Source organism: Oxyura jamaicensis, chromosome 1 (genome assembly GCF_011077185.1).
Source record: "Oxyura jamaicensis isolate SHBP4307 breed ruddy duck chromosome 1, BPBGC_Ojam_1.0, whole genome shotgun sequence".
NCBI lineage: Eukaryota > Metazoa > Chordata > Aves > Anseriformes > Anatidae > Oxyura > Oxyura jamaicensis.
In genome coordinates, this window is record NC_048893.1 from 51,481,065 (window position 1) to 51,501,022 (window position 19,958).

General features: G+C 35.0%; 1 protein-coding gene and 1 long non-coding RNA gene across 3 annotated transcripts in view; one reads left to right on the plus strand and one right to left on the minus strand.

The window, feature by feature from the left end:
• The window catches only part of METTL25 (methyltransferase like 25), a 74,855-nt gene that overhangs the window by 19,829 nt on the left and 35,068 nt on the right, over window positions 1–19,958 (minus strand). For both annotated transcript variants that reach the window (XM_035338288.1, XM_035338296.1), the window contains exons 6-9: window positions 14,219–14,313; window positions 11,641–11,670; window positions 10,440–10,513; window positions 7,327–7,420 (exon numbers count right to left, since the gene is read on the minus strand). In XM_035338288.1, the coding sequence (XP_035194179.1) occupies window positions 7,327–7,420; window positions 10,440–10,513; window positions 11,641–11,670; window positions 14,219–14,313 (293 nt within the window). The remainder of the gene's footprint in view (window positions 1–7,326; window positions 7,421–10,439; window positions 10,514–11,640; window positions 11,671–14,218; window positions 14,314–19,958) is intronic.
• LOC118173593 lies at window positions 1,425–4,396 on the plus strand. The gene is made up of 2 exons (XR_004754298.1): window positions 1,425–3,245; window positions 3,370–4,396. It is a non-coding gene; the product is annotated as an uncharacterized LOC118173593 (long non-coding RNA).

The window sequence follows — 19,958 nt, forward strand, 5'->3', positions numbered from 1 at the left end:
AAGGGAGGGAGGAAGGGAGGAAGGGAGGGAGGAAGGGAGGAAGGGAGGAAGGGAGGAAGGAAGGAAGGAAGGAAGGAAGGAAGGAAGGAAGGAAGGAAGGAAGGAAGGAAGGAAGGAAGGAAGGACATACAACCAACAAGTTCATAGAAGACCCAAGCATTCATTTAGCATTCTTTCAAGCATTCTATTTGAAAACAACATTGGTTTAGCCTGTGGGCACATCAACTAGCGTGCCACATGAAAAAAAACACACATGTATTTGCAAGTAGCAGTTCTGCAGTTAAGACTCATAAAAAGCATCTATATGCCAAGTTTTGGAAACTGAGCAACATTACATGCAGAAAATAGATTACATATTCAGCCATTTGAACTTGGGAAGTATAAGAAATCCCTTTGGTTAAAGAGTTTTCATATTGGTGCTGAAATTAAATTTAGAAATTCATCACTCAGCTAATCCTGTGGGATAAATTTAGAGAATGTCATGCTCCTCTGGTCAAAATCTTGTAACATTACTTATTCAGAAATTCATTAAAAAAAAAAAAAAACTTTTGCAAAATCAGAAATATATATATTAAAGGTGTAAGGACTAGAGTTCATTCTATTACTTTAGAATGTTCTCACATGGCTGCGGAAACATTTATTAAGCATTTTTCTAAGACTGGAACTTCCGAAATATGTTGCTTTAAAAAAGTTCAGCTTTCTAAATACTGAAACTTACCCTGACAAGCTCTATAAGGATGGAGGCTTTTTATCTTCTCCTGGGCTCACCTGTTCACTTAATTGCAATGTTGTTTGTCAATGACATGTACAGAGCACAGAGTCTCTTCATTATATGGTTTAAAACAATGAAAAAAAAACGTAAAACATTCTGTTCAACGTATTTTGATACAACCATGTTCAAGTTTAATGAACTGGAAGATCATTTGAACATCTGAAACAACAGGTATAGGAACAAACTAGGAAATATATGTGACAAAATGCAAACAGTATTGTCTGAGTAGCACAGATGTGGAAATGGGAAGGAACCTCCTCAAAAACTGCTCGCCATTACATGAGTAGAACACAGTTAGGGATTGAAATCAGGCCAGCTCATGACACAGGTTGGACAGAGAGCTAACATGGGTGGGGTGGGGGGGGGAGGAGGGCTTCCATCTGCATGCTTCTCAGAGGGACCATAATGCTTGAAAAGGCTTGTCAGATAGTCCCTGGTTTGGTCTGAAAAGGGGAAAGGTATGATCTTAGGGATGGATCCCAAGAAAATCCAGAGGCAGTTGCAAACATTTTACCAGTCACACATTGTGAAGCTATCTGCAAGGTACATTTACCACAGCATTTTCACAAAGCACTTATGTGATGGGAACTTCTAACTCTCAGGAGGAGTCTTTGAAAGTCCCATATTTAAGTTCTTGGCTTTGCTTCCATCTCATACTGCAGGAATCTGAACACAGCAAACTGGAATTGTTTTTGTATTCATTTTAAAAAGAACGTTGTTATCATATAAATACATTCAAGAAAGCAGAGCACAAGTTACATCTGCTGAAAATTTATTCAGGACTGATCTTGATATATTAAATATAGATTCAGCTAACATGAATAACTGGCTCATAAGAGAAGACATCTCCTTAATCCATGTTCACTCTGCCATCTGAGCAATTATAAAAAGGAAACGTATATTAAAACTGCAGTTCTGAAACAGTGACAAATCACATGAAACTTGGAATAAAAGTACATCTGTGCTGCTTCTGCAAATCCAATTATTTTTAAAATCAGCGTATCCTTATTTTATTTTAAAAATCAATAGAATCAGCTACTTTATTAGGCTTATTAAAGTCAGACCTTTGACTTTCTTTGTTACTTGTTATATCACTGAGAAATCACTCTGTTCAGCTACTTAGTTTTCAGACTTTATGTGTATGTACAGGCAAGTGTTACTGTTAGTTATAGGTATTTGTTTTACCAAATTAAAGTAAAAAGTTGCACATGTGTGCTCTTGTGCTAGTTTTCTTTTAAAGTATCGCCATTAAAAAACAAACAAACAAAAAAAACACTACTGCTGTATGAAGCATATGTCAAATATTCACACTAACTATATAAAAACTGATCAAAGACATTAGAAAACAAATTTTGTCTAACAAAAAATAACCAGTTACTGAACAAAATAATTAGTATAATTTCACGCACAATCTATTTTTAGTATTCTCTCTAAATGTTTTATTACTCAAATTAAATACTATGGAGTTTGCAAAAGCACAAAGTCAATCAAAAAAGAAGTCATTTAGGAATTCCAGTAGAGCTGAACTAGCAAGCCCAGTGTACTTCATATCTCTTTGGATTTATTTAATGATAAAAATTGCAAGCATAATTACTAGAGGATAAGGATTATTTTATAAATGAATAATATGTAATAAATTGAGAAAATCTTAAACAAATATGACAATCATATATTATTACGTATCCATTATCAATTATAAATAACCCCAAAGTCTTGGTTATTGTAGCCAAATAAAGTACTAACACATTCACTTAATTAAATATACTTCTAAATACCTAACCTTTGCAGAATATATAGGATGATACTACTTGTATCTATTTTTAGCTACACAGCTAAATCGAGGCTTTGACATATTCTAACATTGCTAGACATAACGTATCAAATATCAAAGTTGTTTAAATTATTTAAGATGATTAATGATTTTTTCACAGGACATGAGTTTCTCTTACTGTATTATTAATTCAAGTGCTACTGTGACAGGTACAACACCTCACAGATAGGTCTAGTGCCCTTGCCTGATCCACCAGTTCAGATTTGGCAGCTGTAAATCTTTGTGGGATGCTCTACCTGAAGCACAGGATCAGAAAAAGACAAATGGGCAGCAGCTGTTTTTAGGAAGTCTGGTCAGGGTAGAGCAAGCAAGGGATAGTGGAAACTGAGCATTAACCATCTGTTTATTGTTGTAGATATTATCTCAGACTGTTTGCCAAATAAATGACTTTTTTTTTTCAGGGGGAAGAGCAGCAGGAACTTCAGGTTATGTGCAGACACCAGACTGTTCAAAATTGAAAAATACCAGTTACAGGCCACCTGGAAGCTTGGATGTACAAAACCAAGTACATCTGCAACAACAGGCTCACTGATAGGCACTCTTTTGTGCTTTAAGGTTTACAGTGACACTTTCAAGTTGCTATTGCACCCTTCCTTCAAAGTTGCTATTGCACCTCACCAGCACTTGTGTACATCTGAAAGGGTTAAGTGATTTGTGAAATATTTTGACTAAATAGCTACCTTGAATGCTATTCGGCCATAGCAGTAACTCCAGTATGCATATAGCAAGAGATGAAATCAAAGTGACTAATAGCTTTTCTTTGCAGATGTGTCAGGAGTGTTCCCAGCCCTGTGTATCTTCCTGCAATTGGATGTGGCATTAAAAAGCGTTTTGTCCTTAAATGAATTCCGGCCAGCTTCTGTTTGCTAAACAGCTCCACCCGCTGAAGCTCTCACTTACTAACAGAACAGTTGTCCTAGCTAGACTGCAGATCCCCACGTCTCCCAGCCTCAACCTGGTAAGCCTGTAACCTTTAATCATCTTAAATTAAAGTAAGGTAAGCCCTAACAACAACATTTTGGTGATTTATCCCAATAATTGTGGGATGCTAGGCAATTTAAGAACATTTTTCTATCTTTTCTAAGACTAGAAATACATGAATACTTACACAAGTACCTTTTGCTGTGGCAATGCCATTTGTAGCACTTATTGTCCTAAGCAGTAACCAAATGAATTAATAAAGAGGCTTACTTTTAAATGTATCTGCAAGAACGCTACAGAGCTGAAACACATTCTGCTGAAGAAATGCAGCAAGAGGAAGGATTGACTGCCCTTGCTGCTTGAAAGAAACAAGACTAACAGGTGGAAGAGGAGCCAGATCCTCCAGGAGAAAGAACAGACACAAACATTTCATTCTTTCAAGTGAGAGTCCCACAATTATGTTAAATTAGGTAAAACTGATTAAAAGGGAAAAGGAATCTGATAGAATTTCTCCCTTATCTAAGTGATGCTGAATGCTTTGCTCATACAACACAGAGCATACAGGAACAGAGTGAGCTAAAACAAAGAAAACAACCTGGAATAAAATTCTGCCTCAGTGTGTAGCCACACTCGTTACTGAAGACCTGTGCAGGGATCCATGGCCCACAGAGCAATTCCATTAGTTCTAAATCTAGCAGCAATATAACCATACCTGTGAAGCATCAAGCTGACACTAAAAGACCCCCTCTCTGCCCTCACAAATTGAGAATATTTGGTCAGACATTCAAAAGTCATGGTGTATGCCTTAGTTTTACCACTGAGGTGGAGAAATGTGTGAAAGGAATGGTCCTTTACCAAAAGACAGAAAAAAAGTTCATTTACATCTCAGTGTGTAATCTGGACTTGACAGGCTCTTCTACATTGAAAAGAAAACACAATGGGGGAAATTATTTTGGTTAAGGTAATGGGAAACTTCAGTCCCTGAGCAGGGACGTCTAACACTGAATGGCCCTAGGTGATTGGTAAATGCTATTTTTTTTTGTAGAAAAACTATTTTACTATTTTGTCTCACTCTTACTCACTCCCAATTGACAATCTTTTCATAAAGGGTCTGGTTCTCACTTCAGATAAGCAAAGGTCTTCACAACAAAAGAGGCAGAGGGGCTTGTTAAAATGAAGAACTGGTAGGATTAAAGTACCTAATCTCACAGAAAAACAATAGCAAAAATCAGCTTACTGTTCTGAAAAGAGCCCTCATTCTCTATTTAGCAAAAGGCATGTACTTATATAAATGAGCATCAAGGTGGGTCAGGTGTTTTATGCGGTTGCCCTCTTTATCCTACCTCTCTGTTAGTCCAGACGTTATCTCTATTCTCATATAGAGATTTAACTCTTCATTTTTCTCATTGTAAAAGAACTGCATTAATGTTTGATATCATGACTCTCAATTTTCTGACTTTTAAAAATTTGTTAAATATCCAGCATTTGCACTCATAAAGCAGAGACCACTATGCAAACAATATTTTCTTATGGTTCTCCACTTGTATCACAATGCACCCCTCACTACCTCCCCTAATGTCCAGTGCTCTGTGGTGGATCACTTTTTTATCTCCAGATTTGGAAAAGTAATAAACTAAACACTTCTGATTTGACCAAGCCTTCCTTAGCTGCTTTTGAACATCACCTATATAAAGTGATACATGGAGACAATGAATGCCTCCTTTTACTGTGGCTGATGGGCACATTTTTGATTATTCTGGAAGTATTATTCATACACACTTACTCTCGTCATATTCTTCCTAGGCATCAGTTTTTGGCGACCGTCAGAGACAGAGCAGACGTTTGGTCTATGTGCTGCAGCTGCTCTTTTGTTCATTTTTTAAAACAGAACTAGGAAACAAATTCTACATAAATTTCTCTTTGATTTTTGTTGTCTATGAGAGCAAGTGTTTAGCCTTCATCACAATTTTAGCTATGCAAGTATTTTTTCTGAAGAGAGAAATTTAACACATTCTCCATTAGTGTGTAGATATAGTGCTGACTCCACCATGAAAACTGCAATGTCAGAGCCACTGCTGAGGAAGCGGTAACAATTTTCCTCGCACTAGCATTGAAATAGCACTGTTTTTGTCCTGCTGCAGATTTGAATATAGCTGGGAAAGAAAAAATAATATTATTTAGATCAGCATAAAACTCAATCGCCAGTATGCAGCCAGCTGCACATAAAAATGAGGAGCAATACAACCAAAAATGAACATTTACTTGAATCAGATCTTCAGCACCCACACAAATGGGTAGCTTGAAGTGGTGTTGCCAGACATGGTTCTCTCAGGGCAGCCTTGCCCAGACCCTTTCTAGCAAAAGGCAGTGCTTCTAAATTCAGACATATGAACATGAAGTTTACATATCGAATAATTTTAAAGGGAATACTGTATAACTCTTTACCAGCAGAGTTTAATCAATAATTACTTAAATCGACTATTGTACAATCAATCCACTAGTGGATTTGGATGATTATACACACAGTAAGGAAGACAGCATTCCAGTAGTTGCTTTCAACTGAGGCAAATGCGTTATGTTAGTGCCTATTTATCATGCAAACATAATTCCAGCATCATTTGCACTTATTCAAACCTTTATTTATGTTTGCATTTTTGTAAGGTTTTGCATTTTTCTCCTAGCTCATGGTTTGATGTGCCTGGCAAATTTGAAGTGATTTCATACTTTGGCTTCAGATTTTATGAACTGGTTTACTGAAAACTACTACATTCAACTTAAATACTTTACACACTTGCCACAGCTATTGTTTCTTTGATTTGTACATTTTTAAAAATAATCTAATACCTTCTAGTTTCTGTTACACAATTTATTCTCATGGCGTGGTTATGATCTTACACTCACATAGCCATATTCCATGCCTAATGCTATGTTGCCATCTGTTGACCAATTTAACAGTTGTATTGTAAAGAACTAAGACAAGACATTTGAGAATATGAAAAATATCTGAAAAATTTTTCAATTTTGAATCTCAGATTTGTACCGACTTCTTTTTCTCTATGTAGGAAAGTTATTTTAAAATGTTAACATTCATCCTTAACATTCATTAATTTAAGTAAAAAAGTAATAGTTTTTTTTGTACATGCAGAGGCATCACAAGATCTTTCAAAGCTACTTAAGGAGTCTGTCTAAAGGCTAAAATCAATAGGAAATGCTTTAGGAACCAAACCGTACAAGAAAGCACACATGAAAAAGCAGTAAGTTTGTACTGGATAGTATTTCAGATGGATTTAAAAGGCTGCAAGAGTTACTTTTATCAGAGTGTACATTATCAGCACAGGCAAGAAGTTCTTCATGTTTGCTTCATTTGGCAGTATTTATGGCTATATTTACTTCTGAATGACTGCATGTATAAAATGGAGCATGTAGCACTTTTTTTTTTTTTTTTTTTTTTTTTCCTCAAAGGTGATTTTTAGGATTATGTTCATAAATACTGGAAAGGCTTTCAAAAAATCTGATCATTAGCATTATGTATAATAAAGGATTGCTTTATATAAAGTCAGAAAAAAGCAAAACCTTTTAAAGAATTTATACATGGAAGCCGATTTCCAAAAAACATGAAACAACTCAGCTTTGATATATTTCTTTAATATATCAGTATGGATTATTCTATTATTTTTGCTAAAAATAGAACTATATTTATACAGCAATATACAAACTACACAACTCAGTGGTTTAAACATTGCATTGTGGTGCTGAGATCAAGAACTCACATAGATATAAGGATCTCTGCTTAGTGACTCACCTTTGAATCATCCAGTTCCAGTTTTTTCAGAGACTTTCTGACATAATCCAAGAAAGAGGATGATTTGGAGAAAATTTTCCCAACATGTCGTTCACTGCAAATATAGTGTTGAGATGCATGCCTTTCAGCAACAGAAACTTAACACATTTTAAAAATAATTTTAATTGAATTTTTAATTCAGGGCAAATAAATCTGTTGGACAGCCACTACTGTCAAGTCAGTAGCAATATTCCTTTTCCCCCTTTCACTTATAATAACTAGCCAATACTTGAATAACTTTTTAGACACAACTTACTTTTGAAGAAAGCTAAAATATGGGTAGTTTAGTTTCATAAAATATTAAAATAATATATGAAAATATAAAGAACATGTAGAAATACTGACTCGTAGCAGGTCACATACTTTTTTTTTCTTCTCTGTTTAAAATATTTTGGAGAAACTACACACAAAGCTTTTGTTAGTCTGAATTCACTTTCTTGACTATACTTTACTGTAACACTGCCCTCTTCCAGTTTTGTCATGTAGGAGTTACATTTTCAGCTACAGCAGCCATTCCTGAGTATGCACTTTAATTAGTTAAGGAGAAATAACATTAAATACAAATATCTTCTTAAGAACAAACAAAAAACACTTTAAAAATGTTTTAAACATCTTCCTCTCTTTAATAATAGTAATCCTCCTTACTCCTTACTTAAGGATCAGAATTAACATCTACTGAGGTCAACAGAAAGACTTTACTCAGTACCAGTTCTAATGTTTTTTGAGTGGCAGGGATCCCCACTCATTGAGAATCAAGTCATGTTTATTTTTAAAGAAGAAATAATTTCTGTAGTCATATTTAATGCTGAGATGCATTTAAACACTTGGGCTGATGTGGTCTGAAAAACAGCTGATTATGCTGCTATGATACTGGAAGACAGGCTTCTGCCCTCCTAATTCTGCTATAGGAGGAAAGACATTGCACCAGGTCTGCCTGGGTTAGCTTTCTTCATAGCAGCCCATATGGTGCTGTATTTTGGATTTCTGCTTAAAAAAGTGCTGGTAACACACTGATGTTTCAGCTACTGTCACACAGCTCTATGTCAACCTGCGGCAGGTTGGCTTGGGCTGGGCTATAGGAGGAAAGACATTGCACCAGGTCTGCCTGGGTTAGCTTTCTTCATAGAAAGCCATATGGTGCTGTATTTTGGATTTCTGCTTAAAAAAGTGCGGGTAACACACTGATGTTTCAGCTACTGTCACATAGCTCAAGTCAACCTGCGGCAGGTTGGCTTGGGCTGGGCAAAAGGATGGGAGGGAACCTAGCCAGGACAGTTGACCCAAACTGACTTTAAGGATATTCCATAGTATGTACTGTCACACTCATCAATAAAACTGGGGGGTAGTCTTTCCATGGTAGCTGTTGCTTGGAGACTGTCTCGGCATCAGTCTGCTGGGGGTGGGTGACAGTGAGTGATTGTATTTGCTTTACTCTTTTTTTTTTTTTTTTTTTTTTTTTTTTCCCCTTTCTCTTTACTTTAGTTATTAAACTGTTCTTATCTCAATGGGTTTTTCTCACTTTTGCTCTTCCCATTTTCCTCTCCATCCTGCTGTGGGGGTAGTGAGTGAGCGGCTGGTGGGTGTTTAGTTGCTGGCCAGTGTCAGCACAGATACATAAAATATATTTACTAGATTCTTGATATATGCAAGTAGTTTAAAAAAGCAAAACAGATTAATGATAGTTCGAAGTCTTACAGTTCATTCTCTTAATTGTTTTAATGTGTTTGCTAAGTGTTACTCATTCCAGAAATGGACATCTCAAAAACTGCAAAACAATCTCACAAGGCTTCAGAACAATAAAGAAGGTGTTAGCTGTTCCAATGAAAATGATGACAACTCACATCAGTGAGCTTGAAAGTAGGCCTGCCCCACTTTTTTTTTTCAAAAGTATAATCCTAATTACTTCCTCCAAATTATGCTTCCTGTAACAAATGAAGTATACTACCATCCATTTCTCACTTTTTTTACAACTTAGTAACAATGCTGTTATGTGTTATCTTCTATGTAATTTAAAAATAAATAGGTAAGTATCTCTTGTTTCAGGAGTTTGACCTTCTGTAGAGTAAGCTGTCTGGCTCCACATTTAGCATAAGTCTTGGGGATATCTGCACTAGCATTTATTTTAGACCAGCAGTAAGTATCTGGAGTGACTTTTCTGGTTTTGCCAACCTCCTATACCTTGGTTTGCACTGTGGAACAGGTTCAGAGCTCAAAAATTAAATTAAAAATGTGCTTCTGGATGTGCTCCAAATGTTAGTGGGCAAACATAGCACAGAATTAGATAAAAGTTAATCCAAACTACAACTCCAGAAGAGTTTAGTGCTGATGTCAAGACCTCAGCAGCAACTATTCAAATCCCATTTTACAAGGGAGTAGTACTTGCTAATGTAGACATAGGCAGTAAGCAGCCCTTTACAGCCATGCTAACTGTTGGTCATTTAGCAGCTTTTCTCAGGATAAATAGAAATGCCTTTTTGTCTTCTGCATTATTAAAGTTGCTAGGAATTCCTAATAATAAGGCAGACTAAGACTTTGTTGACTTTTAGTGAGTTTGCTATTTGTTCTCTGTTGAAGACAGGCTTTTTCCGTGCATCTGGTACCAAGGAGGACCTATTTAAGCTATGGGTAAAGGAAAGGTAATACATTTGTGATGTGGATGAACAAAAAAGTTGCTAAAGTTGCTAAAGTTGCGCCAGGGGAGTTTTAGGTTAGATGTTAGGAAGAGCTTCTTTACTGAAAGGGTTGTGAGGCATTGGAACAGGCTGCCCAGGGAGGTGGTGGAGTCACCATCCCTGGAAGTCTTCAAAAGACGTTTAGATGTAGAGCTTAGGGATATGGTTTAGTGGGGACTGTTACTGTAAGGTTAGAGGTTGGACTCGGTGATCTTGAGGTCTCTTCCAACCTAGAAATTCTGTGATTCTGTGATTCTGTGAAATGTATCCTTCATTTTAATACCAATATGTATCTATAGTCTAATGAGACGGATTCATAAAAATGACTTCTTAAGAAAAACAGAGCAGAGATGGCAGAGAATCAGATTTTGGTTTGTGGTCTGTGAATTCAGAGCTTCCTACCTTTTGGTGACACCATAAATTTCTTCTATAATAACCTGAAGAACAGCTCGATAAAACAATGAATCTGTAGGCAGCTGAAAAATAAATAAATAAATGCATTATAACAAAAAGGATTTAAAATTGGCATTGAAATTAATATCAGAGTAACAAAACCAGTATTGGATTCCTTAACTACATATTGGCTTACATTCTTTACAATTAGTCATAACAAGTTTAAGGGGACAATTTACTAATGTTCTTGCATCCACTTAAATTTACATTTTTGGTCTGATTCTAACATAACCATGAACGTGAGAAAAAAAAAAAAAAAAAAGAAACTTGGACTCTGAAGTACAGTTCAGAGGTTGGCAGAGGGAAAAAGAATAGAGAAAAAATATACTGATCATGATCCAAATTCTACTATGCAAAATAAATACAACAATTCACCTAAGCTGTTTTAAAGACAAAAGAATAATTCCCTAGCTGAATCATCATACACTGTAGTCTCAATCATGCAGAAAGTACTATGCTATTAAAAACAGAATACACTGAAAACTTCATATCTTTGTGTTTGCATAAAATTAGTTAATACTTGCCGATTTAAAATTCATGGCAAAATGCATCTACAGTAGAATACTACTGGGATCAGGGGGCTTACATATAGAAAGAAGAGTTCTCAGCCTTGCCTTTTAACTATCTGCAAAGTTGGTGTCCACCATCCCTGACAGGATAACTTGCACAACAAGAATTCAAAGTATTCACAGAGAAAAAAAAATGTACAGGGATTAAAAATGAGAATGATGATGTTTCTTACAGATTCAAGCTTTTGTCATAACAATTTCTATTTTTACATTAGTTGATATAACACTGGGATAGAGTGATCCAAACCAGGGATATCAGAAAGGCATTTGGACTGAATTTATGCAGTTGCTGAAAGATAGTGCAAGAAGTTAGGAAGAGTATCCTAATGTCTTAAATTTTAAGCTGTGCTTTTTTTCAGACTCTTAATTGTCAAAAGAAAACAGATTCACTAGGTACAATTGCAGCAATAAAAATGCAATTTTGTGATGACACATGCTATCTATCAGGATTTGATGTAGTGTATGCTAGTGTTTTAGATTCCAGAAATTCAGAAGTTCAATATAAGGTCATGGATTGAGAGCATTCAAAGGGGAAAAACACATTTTATCTTAGAATGGTTAAAATAAACAATATTACTTACCATTTGGCCAACTGCAATTCGCTCCAAAGCCTTTAAAAGTGAAGGAATTAAATTGCAGATATGTTTATTCTTTATCAGAACATTTTATAAACACATTGTATAAAAGTCAGAGGATACGACATTTTAAAAGATTAATGGTGTGATATAACATGAGCTTGCACACTTTAAAGTGTTAATACCTTTAGGGACTCATAATCAGCTCGTTCCTGTTATTTTGGTTTATTTATAGGAGACGTGATGATAACCAACTGAATGGAAATATATGTGAGCATTTTTTTTTCCTTTTCTTAGTATTCTAAAAGAATTTCTGAGAAATACTTCATGTGAAGGTACTGAAAATATTTTTTTTTTCTCTTTTTGTATTATATAATTATAATTAAATATTTTATGTTATAAATGCAATGTTATATATTTCTGTTTTATATTTTCTGTTTCTGCAGAAATACAAGTAATTCACTTTGCATAATCAGTATTTTAAAGTAAATATTATTTCAACGTACATCGTCTTTGAATACTTTTACACTCTAGTATACAGATAAATCAAACATCCTTATGTAAAGTTAAATAAAATAAAAATTTCAGAGGGATTGAAGTTTAAAATGCTGTTCATTGTCTTTCACAAAATAATCCTCAGACCTTAAATCCTGATGCTAGTGTGAGAGTATTTGATTTTTATGATCCATAGTAAAAAAAAGGCAAATAATTAGAAGTATGGAATGTTTTTCCACGGTTGAAAAGATACTTTGCCTGTAAATTTTTCAACTGAGTAGTAAATAAATAGTACAATAAAAGAGTACAATAAATTAGATAAAAAATCAAAAATGCCTCACCACTTACAGATTATCATCACCTTTAGTCCCCAAACTCCACCACAGCAAGTAGAATTGCTTGTCTCTTAAGCATCCATTTTTCCTTCTCCTAATTTGAGAACTGATTTTTTATTTCAGACTGTTCTTCAACTACAGTCCTAGCAGTTGCAGTTCCTCCATTCATGGCTTTGCTCAAATACCAGATCTGACGTTGCTGTATAAACTTATTTGTCATAGAAGATGGATGTGGGTTCTAACATGTACTGGAAGGGTCTGAAACTGAGTATCTCATCCAGACCCTTTGGCCCTTGGCCCTTTAACCAATTTGAACAATACATAATAAAGAACATATATAATAATGCTGAGTACATTAACATAGTTCAGCACATTCAGTTTCCCCAAGGTAGACCATTGATCCTAGGAAGAAGGTAGGTGCCCAGCTGCACTGTATTCTCCCTTGTACCTCCTAGAAGGCGAGGAATGTCTTAGTCATGTAAAATGCATACAGGGAATTACAAACATAGTAACAGTAGAAGTATTTAGTGACAGAGGAGAGCTTCTTGCCTTTTGTGAAAGTTTAAACAACAAAAAACTTTTTAACTGCCAAATTTCTGTGAATTCTATGAAATCTAAAATAGATATATATGGCATGTTCAGTATGATCTCTTGGGGGTCATTTGCTTTCAAAGTTTATCCTCCTACCATTATTGAAAGGCAGCCCAAACTTTCCCTTTCCAAAAGCAAGGGAATGAGAAAGGAAATAGCTGAGGAAGAAATAGTATTGCATGACATTGGCAGCAAAAAGAAAAAAAAAGGCAATTCTTTTTTAGAAATCATTTTTGTGATAATAGTTTTACAACCATCATCTCTAAAAGCAGCACTTTTTTTTTTTTTTTGTACCTTGCCAAGGGTAACACATTTAAGCCTTAAGAAATACTAAATAACCAGACTCCTATACTTTCTTCTGATAGCATTAAGTTATCATGTTAGCTCAAGTTTATACAACCTTGATACGTTAGCCTATACTGTGTCTTTAGTCTACACTGTTCTGTCCAACAGAAGCACAGAGCTAGCACCAGAAGCTCACCAGAACCTTTTATGATTCATCTTAATACAAGAAATTAAAAATTATTAAAGCAAAGGAATACTACTCTTCTAACTGAAATAGTGGTCAAAATTTTTGATACACATCTATTCTTTCAAATTAGACAACAGTTCATCATCCTGTCTTGTTGGGGCTAGGTCGTTAAGAGCATTGCATCTCCTGGTGCAATGTTAAAAAGATGTTTCCAGTCTGTTAAGCCACATGGATTTTAGAGCTCTTCTAGTTTTTGGAAGAAGCAGGTTTGTTTAGGTTTCAAACAGTCAGAACATTCAATATTATGAATCATGAAGGTGCTGGGGGAGTTACTGATTGCAATCCTTCTACAATTACCTTCTTCCCCCCTAAGTCCTTGGCCAGAAACTATTACCCCGAGGAGTTACCGTGTTTACGTTTCAGCAAAGGGTTGGCCTCTCTGTCCACTCTTAAAATACAGTTCTGTCAATACTCATTTTTTTCATGCCTCCAGCAAGTATAAAATATATAACGCTGGAAGGTCAATACTATTTTTTTTAGATACAATTCATCATGCTTACAACATTAATGATGTTATTCTGTAGAGTCTTGGATTAAAGTCATGGCTCTAGGATTAGAAGCCAAAAACAATGAATCCTGTAACATCTGGATAAAGCTCTCAGTAGGAGAAAGAAAAGAAGGGGAATCATACCAAGCATGCTGACATTCTAGCATTGCGACCACAACACCAGCCCTTGTCCTTCAAGTACTGACACATGGGAAATCCCCACACTTCCTCTGTGCAGTCTGCAAAATGGGAAAAACACAGGCACAGCTTTAATGAGCTCTTTTACTTACAGAGTAAACAGTATATTGAGCAAGATGAACAGTAGTTAGCATATGGTAGCAGAAACACTTGACTGTTCTAAAACAGTACCAAAATCATTTTAATATTAAAATTATGATTTTCCCCACAGTGTTTTTTTTCAAGTGTTTTTTATGAAAATCCACCGAAAAGAAGTTCTAAGGGACGACAGAAGGGCTTGCAAATACTCCTGGAACCCCACGCCTATGCCATAAGATGTAAGGCAGGCAGTTGTTCTGTGCAGCAGGACTTCAGTACCACTTCTCGTTGGTTTCTTCTTCTGTCATAAACATCTTTTAAACATCACACAGAACGATGTGTATTTGTTTATTTCAGTTCTGAAGGTCTGTGCTTTGCTGCAAGACAGAATGTTTGTTCTCCAGAAATGAGCAGCTGCAAAGGCTCTTTCTGTTTCTTCAAAACACTGAGAAGCATTTGCATCACAATCTGTGCTCAGTTTGTTTCAGTACCATTAATATTTTGAATAACAACAAACCTCTTCATGTTCAGCACTAATGAAAATGTGGGAAAACTAAGCTACAAGTTCAGCCTAGATGTTCAAAATATTCGGGTTTAAATGTAGATGAAATCTAAAACACTTAGAATTTTTATTAGTGTATTTGCCAGCTGATTTTTTAGAATACTGAATAAGAATTAATACTTTCTTTAAACAACAACAACAACAAAGTAACAAATTGGCCAGGATCCTGGCTTTTTAGCACAGAAAGATGACTCAGGCATATTTGAAGATGAATCAATGTAACAGGGTTAAAAAAAGGACAGCAGAAATACGACTTTTCAAATTTACCAGAAGTCTGGGATATAAACACATAGGCAGAATTCATTTTGTGAAAGCTAGGCAAAGAAAAAGGGAAATAGGAAACTATAAAGAACACAGCCCTCTTCCCTGCAGCACTAGCCCCAAGTCTTCACTGATCTCTAGACACTAACAGTGAGCGAGAAATCTCCTGCAGGCAACCTCATACTTGGCTCTCCTTTTAGCCCTGAGAAATCTCAGAGACTGTTATGGACTGTGTACTGGTTTGAGGACCGCTATTGAAGAACTGGATGTTAATTAGGGATAATGAACAGACGGAGAAAGAAAGTTCCTTTAGCCATGAAGATTAGATTTGACAAAACAGATTGCAGGTGGTTTCAGCGCTAGGACCATATAATAGTTTGTAAGTGCCTCATGACAAGACATCAAACATTAGTTAACTTTAGGTCTAATTACTGAGTACATGGAATGAAACTCTTGGTATTTCTACTACAGGGATTATAATAAGATCTTATTAAATATATATATTTTTGGAAAGCAAACAATGTCTCCCATGGTTCCTATTGCAAGGGTCACATCAATAAGCTTTTCTAGTACACGTTAAATAGAATATTTCAAATACATAGAATACACAGACTATTTCAAAGTTAAAATGTGCAAACTGAGTTAGAAAGATGAAATCATCAATCTTTTCAAGTTATCACTTCTCATTTACACCCTCTTCTCTAGGCAAACTAATCATCCAGGCAATTAAAATTGCTACCCAGTGAGCTACAATCTCAATATTAGTGCACTGTACCCATGCATAAGTCTGAACAATTTATGACACCTTTGAAAAGATAATGAGGCAAAACACCATCTTCTTTATTAAAACTGTAAAGAGAGGTAAACTAATGCTCTAAGTTATATTTTTGTGTGTGTATTTCCAAAGTTGACCACATATCTACACTATTCCCTTGAGTTCTGTTTATTTTTCCATATCCAATGGATTCTCTAGCACACTGCTGATTTAAAAAAAAAAAAAAAAAAAGAGGTAAAAAAAAAGAGGTAAGATAAATATACTGCTATAAAGTTTATAAGTTTATTAGCTAGACTTTGCAAATCTGGAAATTCTTTTAATGCCTTTAACTATTTTTGGATACACTTAATATCATATAGCTCATTATTTACCGTCTTGTGCTTCTATCTGACAACACAGCAGCTGTTCTAAACTGCATAAAACTCTAAAAACATTCAAACTACATTTTAAGTATGGGTATTCTATGGAAGATTTCACAGCAAACAGCCCAAGCGATCAACAGTGCATGAAGCAACTAATAAATCATGTCATAATTTAATACAGAGGAGCCAGCTGGACAGAATTCTCCTTCCATGAGAGGTTAACAATATGGGAATTCTAGGCAATCAATGAGCTGAACTGAAACTATGCTGGGGTAATCCTAGAACCTATTACTTAAATAACTATGACTTTACCTCCAAGCTAACCTCCTAAAAAGAGTAAGTCACACATTTAATAAAAGGAATTGCTTCAAACATTGCATCAAAAAAATTTGCAAAGGAAAAAAAAATCTGCCACATTCTAGAACAAAATCTGCAAACCATGACAGACATAATTTTAATGTGAATCTCTTACATTGGAAGAGAACACAATAAATACGATAGCGTCAAGGCAGCATCATAACCAACATGAGAAATTTTACTCTAATTCATTTTATTTGCAACAGGATATCTATACAAATAAAATCCTGATTAAGGTAGTTTGAAGATACTTGCTGTCATTTTTACTGTCACCACAAAATGGAGACATCTGCTAAAAGTAAGGGAACATACTCATCAAAATCACCCAGTAACACACAGCAGGATAAGACAAAGCAGATTACATAGAAATGTATAATGCTGAATACCACAGTAAAAATTTATATTATTTCCCTCTGAGTTCAGTAACATTCGTAGCTTCATGGAAGAGTTGTTTATATGCACACATTTAAACAAACTAATCCTGTTCATACCATTCTTTTTTGATGGTAAATAATATTATTCTGATATCTCTTCTCCCCATAAAAGAATTTTAACAGGAACTTTCCAAATTGTCACCACTTTTTTCCATAAGAATTTTTTTTATGCCTTTTGAAAAACAAAGGAACTTTATGGATCTTAAAGCAGCAATCAGAGAATCCTTTGATATATTAGCACAACTTAAGCAATCCCTCCAAGGATATACTGAGTCTTCTTGTAACCACAAGGATGTCTCATGACTAACCTTTCAGCAGCTGATTTCTCACACTCCTCTAACAGGCAGAAATGCAATAGGTCTTGAAGAGAAAATATTATATAGAGAAGCTGTCTTGACTTTGGTTTATGACATACTTTAAATCCTGTGGAGGAGATGATTAAACACTATGGGAAACAAATGCAAACATATCCAGATGCCAGCCAGAACTACAAAATATTCATAGAATTTTTCACTCAACACTGTCTAGCAAAGACGAAGACAAAGCCTCAGGTAAAACATTTCACATTCAAATACATGCTGTCTCATATTTTATCATCAACTGAGCAAGACCAATTTTTCTATAAAGTAAGTCAGATTACCTCTTTCCACTTGTTCTGGGAACCCAATGCTACCAGTGATTTTTAATGTTGTCAGAATGAATTTCTTATTTCTTAACTCAGTCCTGGAAGTCATATGTCATTGCCTGTCCTCTAATTATTTAGACCTTTGTGTAGCACCTTCAGTAAACTGCTGTTAAATTTTGTAGAGACTTCAGCCTCCTTCCATTTTGTATAATTTTTGTAATACTGGCGTAGTAAAAATGGCATAGACCATTTGCAGCACCTGTAGTATTCTGAGCTCTGAGTTTCTTCCTCTGGCTACTTAAGTTCCAAGTGAAAAATATGACAATACATATAGACATCTGGCATATTGAAAACATTATACTGAGTAATGAAAAAGAAATCAAATAAATAAATAATAATAATAAAAAAGATCAAACAACTTCCTTCATCTTGATTTAATTCTGTCTGGATATAGAAAAAAGCATCAGGCAAGTCTTGTTGTTTCCATCCTATGTTGTTTTCCATCCTATGGGCTCACTAAAACTCTTACTCACTCAGTAGTGCTTAAATGAAATTTATTAAAGACTTAACTAACAAAACAATTAAGTGTAGTTAGGGAACAGGATTTCCAAATACAGAATACCAAATGTTCTTTATTAATCCTTTTTTTTTCAGTAGATAAAAGAAGAAATATCTGGCAGTACAAATAAAATGAAAGGATTTTATAGGCTAATCCCTCTGCATATGCACAGTGGTTTTCAAGATAGTTCAAGAGAATGGGACAAGCTCCTCTGCTATCTTTAATATTAGGCATTACATTGCACTTCAACTCTAAGCAAGATACTACAATTTCTAGCATGTTAACCTTTAAAATTGTGATTGTGAACAGTATGTGGCAAAGACAAGGCAGAAATATGCTTTTAGTACAGACTGAAGTCCCCACTTCACTCACTATTGTAATTTGTTTAAGAAACTATGTTCTCCTTAGAAAAACAACCAATGCTTATTTAATTTCTAAACTTTATCTTAGGCAATTTATTACTGAAATGTTGTGAAACACCAGCCTCTTAAAGTGTTTCAGCATGAGAACATAACTTCAGGAGAATGAGAGATTATTCTGTTTATGCAGTGCTGTTATGCTGATTGTTTTCCCGCAGCCAGTGCTGTATGAAACCACTCACACAACAGTTTGTGGTGACAGATATCTTAAAATTCCCTTAAAAATCACTTATTAATGAATATTAATGTATCGTATTTATGTAACGTATTAATGAATAAATAAATGTTACTATTAAAATGTTCACTTCAGATATTTGAAATGTATTTCAAAATGGTGTATTATCACTAGTTCTTAATAAACCATTCAGTAAATTATCACTGTAGTATTATCTTATCAGTAATGAATGCTTAAATACTTGTTTGTCTGTCACCGCTTAAAAATTGCATTAGATACAAATGTCTACCTATCCTTTTATTTATGAGCTGTGATCAGTAACAGCTCATTTAAATACTGCATGTAGCAATGTAATCAGTTAATGTAGAAGTACTCTTAAAAGAACTTGTTTCCTTTCTATATTTTCTTATCTTTTTTATTACATTAAAACAGTGACACCCCCTACTTGACTGCTATTATTTTGATATTAACACCTATTTCAGCTGATGCCTTCCTGATGTCTTAATGCCTCATCTTTGTTCATCCTCACAGTCTGTCTCTCCCAATTTACAAATTCCAGTACGATTATGAAGTATAATTCCCCAGTCTGCACCTCTACTTCAGTGTATGATTTATGTATATAAGATACTTAATTCCCACTGATTCATTGAGCTGTTTTTCAAAGGTTTTCTTTCTTTTTTTTTTTTTTTTTTTTTTTTTTATTCTTTCATTTTATCAATTTCAAAGCATGTGGAACCTGGAGTTCAGATATTTAATTATTAACTTTGCTTTCACTTCAACTGCATTTTTGTACTTCACAACCAATCCACTTGAGTGTCTACCATCTCCTATGATCATGAAATAAAACGAAAACAAAAAATATGTATAAAAAAAGCAAGAGTATGTGAAGGCTCCATTTTGAACCACTTCTGGGCAGTTACAGAATACTCACAGAAAAAAATAAAAGACTGCCAATTGTACAGAAAAAGCAAAACTGACTGAAGATCAGACACAGCTGTCAGCGTGAGGTAATTGTACAGGGACTGCCAAGCACATTGAAAAATCTCTGTATTAATCATATACTTGTTGGCCAGCAACGC